Genomic DNA, 11,276 nt, shown 5'->3' with positions numbered 1-11,276 from the left:
AATTGGAGTGCTTAAGCCACTGGCCGAGTGCCCAATGTCGATTTGCGGTGCTGCGCTCCGTCATTTGAAGCGAATCGTTCACTCACTACGGGCGCTTTTGCAGTGCCATTTTATTCAGAGCGAGTAGTTCGTGCTCCACCTCCGTGAGTGGGTGCTCCGCTGCCCCGAGCAGGTGCTCCATGCTCTGCCTCTGGATATATCTGAACGGTTGTTATGTTTGGATGGTGTTTGTCTCCTGTCGCATACGGGTGATGTTTGTTTGTCTCTTCACACATCCTCCAATATTTTTGGCTACGACTGTATGTGGTGGAAATGGCATAATCTTTGGTGTTTGCGGGTATTCAAATCATCTTCCTTTGTGGTCTTCATAATGCAATATTTTGGACCCCCCCCCCCACCCCAAAAAACAGACAAGTTTGATGAAGTATGTTGAATTTTTATAGTGCTCTACAAAGCTTGGGGGGCCAAGAATGGCCTGTTAATACATATAATGGGGCGTTGCAGTCTGCAAGCAAGCAAACTTCGCACCTTTTGTTGGCTCTGGAATCTTGCGTTCAAAGCTCTGCAATTCATTCATGGGGTTTCAACTTGCATAAAGTGCTTCCTTTGAGATGGAGCTTCATTGTGTGAGAAGTATATTTCCTCAGTCATAGTGGGTGAAGATAAAACTTTAGATGATCAAAGTATGAAAATTACATTTGTAACAAAGTTGTTAGCAGTGCAGCCATCACAATTTGGTTTACCAACTCGAATCAACGTGAACAGCCTCAGTTAAACAACCCTGAAACCCGTTGTCTTCCGTCATGTTGGTGAAGTGAAATGAACGAGACTCATTGGATATCTCAAGCCAGTTTGGAATGTAGATTAATACCAAGAGTGATAATCTTGTAGCCTCTTCATGTATTGGGGAAGTGGGTGGGCTTTGATATATTTCTGGATGTACCAACAGGTCACTTTTGCTTTGAGGTCTTCCTCCACCATAAAGTTCAAGGCTGCCTGGACCCACAGAGACAACAGGAATGGAAGCATGTGATACATAAGCAACATTATTAGGATTGTTTATGGAAATTGATGGGTTGAGCATTTATACCATGGTGAGATGCTTTGCTAGTCCCTGGTTTTGGAAGCGTTTTGGAACCTCTGTGTGATGCAGGTTGATGGTTCGCTCTCCAATGTGGTCATAAAGCAGCATTGCTAAATCACCAGATCCTAATAAGACATTTCATAGCATGAGGTGAAGGTTATGAGCATAGAAAAAGGAATTATTCCACATTATTGCTTTGTTGAACTTTAAATGTTTCATCCACCAAAGCCATGATTATTTAGTTACACACACACACACACAAGTTGCGTATCTGGGGTCCAAGGCCTGCCACGAAAGGAAGCACTTGGGTCCCTCCCGAACTCCCAATCGTGAGGCCGCCGGGCACAGATAATTCCATGCACTGGCAGGTTGCTTGGCCAACACGAATGCCGATTGGCACGACCAATTCAGGCAGGGTTACACTACTTTGTACGATGCCTTACCTGTGGACAGCCGGCTAATCGGGATCATGTGCCCTCAGAGCAAACTCGGATTACTGCCGAGCATTACAGTGACTGTGTGCTGGCTAACAAAGCAAATTATTTGGGGAGAATGTCCCGTATAACCTTACTTGTGCACTGCATCAGACCAATACAGGAAAAGACAACTGAGACAGTGGAAATAGCAACAAACAATAATTTATTACAAACACACAAGCAATCATTTAAAAGTAAGTATTTATAAGCAAGAAAGCAAAAAGGCACATAAGAGCAAATTTAACCATAACATGTATTCTTCTTCAATCTTACTTCAACAAAAGATTTGGTCATCATTCACTAAGAGGCAAAGAATAAAACAAGGACTTGAAAATAAAATAAAATAAAAGTAACGTATGGAGAAAAGGGAAGCAGTCGTTCCTTCTCTCCCTCACCTCACACAGCCCAAATATACAAGAGAATGTGGAGGAACATGGGTGGGGAAGATGGGCAGTGGCGATGGGGACATGCAGTCGTGTCCCTGAGGCGCCCAGACCCAGTAATCGAGTCCTCTCCGGCGTCTCAGATTGTGAGCTGGATGTGTGACTCGCCCTCCTCCGTCTCAGATTCTTCCTCCTTCGGCCCCTGTCTGAAATGTCGCCGTTCACCCTCCGCATCCTTTGGGGCTGACAGGATCGAAAGGGAAGGACGACGCTCGTGGAAGGAGTGTTCTTTTTCCACAGAAGCTCGACACCAACTGCTCGTGAAACCTTCCTTCCTTCCTTCCTTGCCCTCATACGCTTTTGTTCCTTCCCTCACAAGCCTTCTCAATATTTTAGTCTCCTGCTCATGCAAGCTTGTCCCGTTTGCTTCTGCATCTTTCTGCTTCTCTCAGCTGTACTTTTCATCCTTTCTCGTGTGAGCCTGTCCCTCCACTTCCTTTCCACTTCTTCACATCAGCTCTCTTCTCTCCTCCCACAAGCCTTCTCCACCTCCCAGTGGGGGCGGATGCACGACATCATCTGTGGAAATGTCCATGCCATTCTGAGGGAACTTTAAACAAAGCCCCTGCTCCGCCCTCTATGTGCCCAAAGCCACGACAAGAGGCCCCAGCCCCCTCTCCGCACGCGGAAAATGCTGACTCGCCCTGTTCTGCACTGTACCACACCTGCAAGAAGCACCGCACCCCACAGGCCACGACGAGCACCAAGCACCATGAACATGCATGTGAGATGCGACATGAACATGCATGTGAGAGCACCCCATGGGTTATTAAGTAATGTGCGGATGGAGGGAACACGGAAAGGAATTCCTTCTGACCGAGGGATGACTGAACGGCCACGGGATTGAAGGCAAGACCGATGGGGTGAAGGAGGGACTGTTGAAAGGATGTTTAATGGAGGGAGATTATTGGTGGACCTCTGAAATGGGCCAATGCGGTAAAGGAGGGATGGTTGAAAGTAACAGAGAGATTGAACAGAACGATGGTGTGAAGGAAAAAAGACTCAAAGTAACAGGGGTTGAACAGAATGATAGTGTGAAGGTAGAAAGATTGAAAGTAACAGGGATTGAACAGAACGATGGTGTGAAGGAATAAAGATTATTGAAAGTAATAAGTCGTGAAAGTGAAACAAGTCTGTTGAAACTGTTTGAAACGTGAAAGTCAGAGGTCACTTAAGAAAGTGAAAAATGGTGGCCTGTGGGGTGCAGTAACAGGGGAGGGGGGGAAGACATTACCCCCTCCCCCTCCCCCTCCCTCCCAGCAGCCCATTGACAAGGGACCAAGGACTAATCATCAACACAAACATGCAACTCGAAGGGCACTCGGTAGAGCGCATACCTCCGCCATGCAATGCCTGATCCACGAGAACATATTGGGCCCAATACATTTTTGAAATATGCAAAATGTCGTTTTTGGCCCGATCTCTCAATGGTGAAGAATAACTTTAAAACTTAAATAATCCTCATATCCAGATCTTCACCAAAATCGCATCAATTTGTCCTTGGAACACACCCAACCTGTCCACCAAGTTTCGTCCGAATCCATCCACAACTTTTTGAGATATCGTCCTGTATATTGGTTTAGCCCGATCTCTCAATGGTGAAGAATCACTTTAAAACTTAAATAAAATAAACCAATGTCACCCGCAGGGTGACCCGTATCTTGCCAAAAGGTGACCACGTGTGACTTCTTTAAGGTCACACTGAGGTGAACAGAGCTGCTATCCACCAGGAGCGACTCCTTGAGGAATATCTGCCTACGAGAGATTCCGATGAGAATCGTTCTACAGAGTAACCATGAAAAATATGCTTTTGCCTCATAACGTCACCAAATGACGTCATAATGTCTCAAGCTTGACATATCTAGAAAGCACTCATCGAGGTGTTCAATTTGAGGTACTACACGATATGGTTCCTAAAACTTGAAAATTTGACCTTGGGGTCAAACACGTTTGACCTGAGGCGCTCACCATGAAGGTCAAGGCCAATCGCCACCAAAAATTAATCAGCTGAGCGCCAGACCATGAACTATATTCCCATGAAGTTTGAAGACGATCCGATCAAAATTACTCAAAAAATAAGGGTTTCATCGACTCCCCTGATTTGCGACAGTGACCTTGACCTTCAAAATTTTGTGCACTGAAAGGGACCTCTATAGGCCTCTGATATGCGAAGTTACAAAAATTTCCAATGATAACTGTGCTCTGCAGAATTTTTTATACGTGATTACAGACAAACAAGAAAAAAAAAACATACAAGCTGACCAACATCTTGCAAAAACTTAGTTTTGGCAAGATAATAATCCTCATATCCGGATCTTCACCAAAATCTAATCAGTTCGTCCTTGTCACACACCCAACGTGTCCACCAATTTTCATCCAAATCATTCCACAACTTTTTGAGATATCCTGCACACAAACAAACAAATGAAATTGCTCGTTTGAGCAAGGAATTGCCGGAATAACTTTGTCATATCTCCATGGTCTCTGAAAAATCAAAAACCTGGAAATCAATTTGGTTCTTGCAAGTCGATAGTGCTCTTGTTTAATGAGTTATAACACTTAGTTTGGTCATGATCATAACTCGGAAGTCAATCGGACTTGAAATGGCGTTTTTATCGCAATTTGAAAGTTTTGACCCGACCCCCTTGACATTCGACCCCCGACCGCTAAAAAGGGTGTTGGTCTGACACCCCAATGAGACATATGGTCGGATGCGGTATTGGAAGATGCACATTTTGGATTTGGTTTGAAGTCGATATGACCATTTTAGCGGACGTTATTGCGAAAATAAGATTTTCGGTGACCTTGACCTTTGACCAAGATTCACCAAAAACGACAAGTGTCTAAGTTGGACCATGGCCGACGTCTGCACCCAGTTTGGTCATGATCGCTGAAACGGTGTGGCTGCTACATGGTAAACAAACACACAAACAGACTGTCTAGACTGTTTAGACAGACTGCGCCTGTCGAGACAGACACATAATGACACACAGCCGACCAATATAATTGCCGAAATCCGAAGGATTCCGGCAACTAACTAGAAAAAGACGTTGTGCAGAGCACGAGACTTGCAAAATCCACCCCCCTCTCCAAAGGTTGCCATGGGTACATTAAATTGTCCATTTCATTGAGATTAAAATTGACAATCTCAATCAAAGCTCAGGTCAATCGGATGAAAATTGATTATATTTAACCTCCGCCATCCTCGAAGATGGATGGAGGTTACTGTTTTCACCTCTTTCTGTTTGTTTGTTTGTGAACAGTATTACGGAAAAACTCCTCGACGGATTTCGACGAAACTTGGTGGGGGGGGGTGAGGTATGGTCCAAGGATCATGCCATTAAATTTTGGACTTGGTCCCCCCCCCCAAAAAAATTGTTAGAGAAAAAATTTTTTTTTTTTGCATTTCTACATGCTTTAAGTGATTTCCAACCCCCCACAAAAGATTGTTACCCCCTCCCAAAAAAAGAGATTTTTTTTTTGCATTTCTACATGTTTTAAGTGATTTCCAACCCCCCCAAAAAAATTGTAAGAGAAAAATTTTTTTTTTTGCATTTCTACATATTTTAAGTGATTTCCAACCCCCCCACCAAAAAAATTGTTACCCCCCCAAAAAAGGAATTTTTTTTTTTGCATTTCTACATGTTTTAAGTGATTTCCAACCCCCCCAAAAAAAATTTGTTGGAGAAAAAAAAATTTTTGCAACTTTTTTTTCAACAAAATTTCGATTTTTTTTTGCATTTTTACATGTTTTAAGTGATTTCCAACCCCCCCCCCCCAAAAAAAAAATGGAGAAAAGAACTATAACTCTCAGCACTGTTGACATATTTAATGAATAAGATATAAAGTTCACTTGAGTGACCCAGCAGTATTGGCGGCGGAGGTTTTGCGCTCTCCTGAGTGCTCCCCCTCGAGTTCAGATTGAAATTGATGATTTTTGAAGTCTGACCTTGCGTTGACCTTTTGACCTGAAATAGTTCCTTTCCTAATTCAGTGATGGACTGTGCAAATCCTGTTCAACTTTCAAGTTAATAGGATGTAAAATTGACTTTGTTGAAAATTGATTTTAGAAGTTTGACCTTGAGTTGACCCTTGACCTTTTGATCACAAAAATAGTTGGTTTTCCAATTCAGTGATGTACTCTGCAATTGCTGTTTAATTATCTAGTTAATAGGATGTAAATTGACAATTTTTCAGATGAAAATTTATTTTAGAAGTTTGACCTTGAGTTGACCTTTTGACCTCAAAAATAGTTGGTTTTCCAATCCAGTGACACAATCTGCAAATCTTGTTCAAATTCCAAATCAATCGCTTGAAAAATGACGATTTTAGAAATGTTACCTCAAGATGACCTTTGACCTCAAAATCAATGGGCTTCTCAGTTGAGACTACCTCTACAATTGAAAAATCTTCATCTTTGCAACAAACAAACAGAGAGGGGTGAAAACGTAACCTCCTTCACCTTCGGTGGCGGAGGTAATAACTTATCCTCGGGTTACCTATGTGTCCGTGTTTGCTCTCCCACAGAATAATTTTTCCAAAACCATAACAATATATATATATATATATATATATATATATATATATATATATATATATATATATATATATATATATATATATATATATATATATATATATATATATATATATAGTTGCGGTTCTTGGAAATGCATGCATAAAACAGATAGGTGTCCTGAGATAGTTATGCCATTAATATACATGCAGATAGGCCCCTTCCTTTTGTTTTGTGGGAAAACAAGGGAGTGCGTTGCGATGGCCTAATAGTTCGGTTATTAAATCATTTTCCCCTCCATTTCGGCCCCACACTTTTTCTTTTCTGAGGCAAAATCCACGACGTGCGCTTTGGGCTGGACTATCGCTTTGAGCTTCCACCATCTACCCGAAACCAGACATGTGCGGCGAGTCACGTACGCTTTAGCACCCAGGTGGGCGGGCTGTACCGGCGTCTGCCCGAAACCCGGCCCAAGCTGGCGGACCACATGAGGGGTCGGGGCCAGTCAGAACACCCGACTCAGGCGATGACGTTGGATTCGGCATGGCCCCTCCCCCGAGCTCCATAAAAGATGGGGAAGCTCCTCTTTCAAGAAGTTGCGTTCGGTGTGGGTGTTTTTCACGCGGAGTGTTCTTGTTTCTCGACTCCACCAACCTGGTCCCGCCTACTGCTCCACCCTCGCCCTCTGGACTCCGCCCTTCTCCACTCAAGAACACGATCTCCACACGTGCGGCTGTGGCCAGAACAACGCGGATATTGTCGGGTACCGCACCACGGAGCATCCCTCCCCCGAAACGCCCAGGTACCGAAAGCTATAACCTCAACTCCACTCCCTCCATGGCTGCAAAAGTCCCTTTTCATTGGGCTTTCTTTTTCTGTGTGTGTGTCTGAGTGTGCTTGCGCCTGTCTGTTAAGTAAGCCTGTCGAAGAACATTATTGGTTCACGAGTCAGTAAGTGACCACTATGCTCGTTATGTGTGTGTCTGTCTGTCCCGAGCATAGCTCCGTGGGTTTTGTTGGGAGGTTTATATCATGATCTAGTTGTGTTTTCCTGAGAATGGGCGTGCTGTGCCCATTATGGGCGGAGCCACGCCCAAAAAACATGTGTTTTTAGGGGGTAGCCGATTTCAAGTTACATCTTCTCCGAGGGGGTTTGTCAAATCTGGCAGGGGTTTTGGTATTTGGTTAGCCCAATGACACCTGCATAGCCCCACGGAGCTCGATTTTTCATTTTCGTCCCAAGGTCAAGGTCACAAGGTCAAAAAAGTAGAAAATTGCGAATTTTGACATAAAAATCATACGACCGCCCAAACTTTGAGAGCTAGGATGACAATATTTTTTATGCATAATCTTGAGGTCATTCCCCACCTAAAAGTCTTCAAACCATTTTGCTCTATCTCGAACACCTTGCCCATGGCGCCCCCTTCAAGTTTGTTTTTACGCTGATTTCATCAAAGTATGGATAATCCGAGGAGTGTGAAATGCCATATAGCCTATATGACGTTATATTGTTCCTGGAATGTTCCAGAGGAAGTTTTGCACCAAAGGTCATAATCCTTGACCTTTGACCTTTAAAGTTCACAAAGGTCAAATTTTCAAAGTTGTTGAATGAAACCGGGTTTTCAACATTTTGCAGCTAATAATCACCATTGATTGTTGTCACTCGTACCACATCATGTTGATCATTTTTATAACTTGGTCAAAAATTATCACATTGTCTCATCCTTGACTTCTGAAATAATCTACATCGTCAAATACCGCTCGTGAACCATTGTCGTCTTCAGACTTGTTGTTACTGTTAATAATCTCGAGTCAAGTCTGCACTGTGTCTGCTTTAATAAGTTGCTTGTATTATTGTCGCACCACACCTCTCTCCTCTTTCCCTGCATTACATACCCAATAAATCTGTCATACCACATACTTTTCATCGCTTGCTGTTAATAAATAATTGACATTAGGAATGTTCCCAGCTCGCCAAATCATTATGCGGACAATAAAACGGATTTCCATACCGGATCGGTCGAGGTCCGGGCTACCAACGACCGCCACCGGTACTGTTGGTCAGCAGGGTACCAGTGGAAATTGTGTTACTGCTGGGCGAAGGTGGAGAAGGAGACGGGAAGGCGTGTCGAGAGGCAGTGGGAGAGGAGGAAGGGTAGAAGTGTGGAGGTGAGAGTTGGAACTTTGAATGTTGGGACTATGACTGGCAAAGGGCGAGAGTTGGATGATATGATGGAGAGAAGAAAGGAAGACATACTGTGTGTACAAGAGACCAAGTGGATGGGGAGTAAGGCTACGAGCATTGGAGGTGGTTTCAAACTGTTCTACCATGGTGTGGATAGGAGGAGAAATGGTGTCAGGGTAATCCTGAAGGAAGATTATGTCAAGAGGGTATTGGAGGTGAGGAGAGTGTCGGACCGAGTGATGAGTGTGAAGTTGGAAATTGAAGGGGTGATGATGAATGTCACGAGTGCATATGCCCCGCAAGTGGGGTGTGAGATGGAGTATAAAGAAGATTTCTGGAGTGAGTTAGATGAAGTGGTGGAGAGTGTATCCAAGGAAGAAAGAGTGGTGATTGGTGCAGATTTCAATGGGCATGTTGGGGAAGGGAATAGAGAGGATGAGGAGGTGATGGGGAGGTACTGTGCCAACGAGAGGAATGTGGAAGGGCAGATGGTGGTAGAGTTTGCAAAAAGAATGGAAATGGCAGTGGTAAATACGTATTTCAAGAAGAAGGAGGAACACAGGGTAACGTAAAAGAGTGGAGGAAAGTGCACACAGGTGGACGACGTCTTAAGCAGGAGATGCAACCTGAAAGAGATTAGAGACTGTAAGGTGGTGGCAGGGGAGAGTGAAGCTAGACAGCATCGGATGGTGGTTTGTGGGATGATTTTGGGAGTGAGGTTGAGGAAAAGAGTGAGGACTGAACCAAGGACTAGATGGTGGAAGCTGAAGGAGGAAGACTGTTGCGTGAAATTCAGGGAGGAGGTGAGACAGGTGTTGGATGGTGGTAAAGAGGTGCGTGACGATTGGGCAACTACTGCAGAAGTGGTGAGGTAGATAGCTAGGAAGGTACATCTGGACAGAGGAAGGAAGATAAGGAGACTTGGTGGTGGAACGAGGAAGTACAGGAAAGTATAAGGAAGAAGGGGTTGGCGAAAAAGAATTGGGATAGCCAAAGAGATGAAGAAAGTGGACAGGAGTACAAGGAGTGGTGGCGCAAGGCGAAGAGAGAGGTTGCGAAGACAAAGGAAAAGGCATATGACGAGCTGTATGAGAAGTTGGATACAAAGGAAGGGGAAAAGGATTTGTACCGATTGGCCAGACAGAGGGACCGAGCTGGGAAGGATGTGCTGCAGGTTAGGGTGATAAAGGACGCAAATGGAAATGTGCTGACGAGCGAGGAGAGTGTGTTGAGAAGGTGGGTGGAGTACTTTGAGGAGCTGATGAATGAAGAAAATGAGAGAGAGAGAAGGTTGGAAGAGGTCGAGATAGTGAATCAGGAAGTGTGCTGGATTAGTAAGGATGAAGTGAGGACTGCTATGAAGAGTGGAAAGGCGGTTGGCCCAGATGATATACCAGTGGAGGCATGGAAATGTTTAGGAGAGATGGCAGTGGAGTTTTCAACCAGATTGTTTAATAAAATCTTGGAAAGTGAGAGGATGCCTGAGGAGTGGAGATTAAGTGTACTGGTACCGATTTTCAAGAACAAAGGTGATGTGCAGAGCTGTGATAATTACAGAGGGATAAAGTTGTTAAGCCACACCATGAAGTTGTGGGAAAGAGTAGTGGAAGCTCGGTTGAGAGGAGAGGTGATGATTTGTGAGCAGCAATATGGGTTTATGCCAGGAAAGAGCACCACTGATGCGATGTTTGCTTTGAGTGTTGATGGAGAAGTATAGGGAAGGCCAGAGGAGTTACATTGTGTGTTTGTGGATTTAGAGAAAGTTTTAGATTTAGAGGATTTAGAGGTTTGTGGATTTAGAGAAAGATTTAGAGAAAGGGTGCCAGGAGAGGAGCTGTGGTATTATATGAGGAAGTCAGGAGTAGCAGAGAAGTATTTGAGGGTGGTGCAGAATATGTATGAGAACAGTGTGACAGTGGTGAGGTGTGCGGTAGGAATGATGGACCAGTTTAAGGTAGAGGTGGGATTACACCAAGGATCGACTCTGAGCCCTTTCCTGTTTGCAATGGTGATGGACAGGTTGATGGACGAGATCAGACAGGAGTCTCCATGGGCTATGATGTTCGTGGATGACATTATGATCTGTAGTGAGAGTAGGGAGCAGGCTGAGGCATGCCTCAAGAGGTGGAGGTACACACTGGAGAGAAGGGGAATGATAGTCAGGAGTAAGATGGAGTACATGTGCGTAAATGAGAGGGAGGGTGGTGGAATGGTGTGGTTGCAAGGGGTTGAGGTGGTGAAGGTGGATGGGTTTAAATACTTGGGATCAACTGTCCAAAGTAACGGAGAGTGTGGTAGAGAAGTGAAGAAGAGAGTGCAGGCAGGATGGAGTGGGTGGAGAAGAGTTTCAGGAGTGATTTGTGACAGAAGGGTATCTGCAAGAGTGAAAGGGAAAGTATACAAGACGGTAGTGAGACCAGCTATGTTGTATGGTTTGGAGGTGGTGGCGCTGACAAAAAGACAGGAAGCGGAGCTGGAGGTGGCAGAGTTAAAGATGCTGCGATTCTCGTTGGGAGTGACGAGGATGGACAGGATTAGAAATGAGTGTATTAGAGGGACAGCGCAGGTAGGA

At 44.4% G+C, this 11,276-nt stretch overlaps 1 protein-coding gene across 1 annotated transcript in view; it reads right to left on the bottom strand.

Moving 5' to 3' along the window:
* Positions 1 to 415: 415 nt before the first annotated feature.
* LOC147011978 (protein NATD1-like) overlaps positions 416 to 11,276 on the bottom strand; it is a 26,666-nt gene continuing 15,805 nt past the window's right edge. The window contains exons 2-3 of the mRNA XM_085857947.1: positions 1,091 to 1,209; positions 416 to 996 (exon numbers count right to left, since the gene is read on the bottom strand). Coding sequence (XP_085714073.1) covers positions 865 to 996; positions 1,091 to 1,209 — 251 coding nt within the window. The 3' untranslated portion in view covers positions 416 to 864. The remainder of the gene's footprint in view (positions 997 to 1,090; positions 1,210 to 11,276) is intronic.

Source organism: Eptatretus burgeri, chromosome 15 (genome assembly GCF_056783735.1).
Source record: "Eptatretus burgeri isolate ZD-2024b chromosome 15, Ebu_testis_v1, whole genome shotgun sequence".
NCBI lineage: Eukaryota > Metazoa > Chordata > Myxini > Myxiniformes > Myxinidae > Eptatretus > Eptatretus burgeri.
Note: the sequence above shows the minus strand (reverse complement) of the source record. Positions and strands in the feature narration are given on the sequence as shown.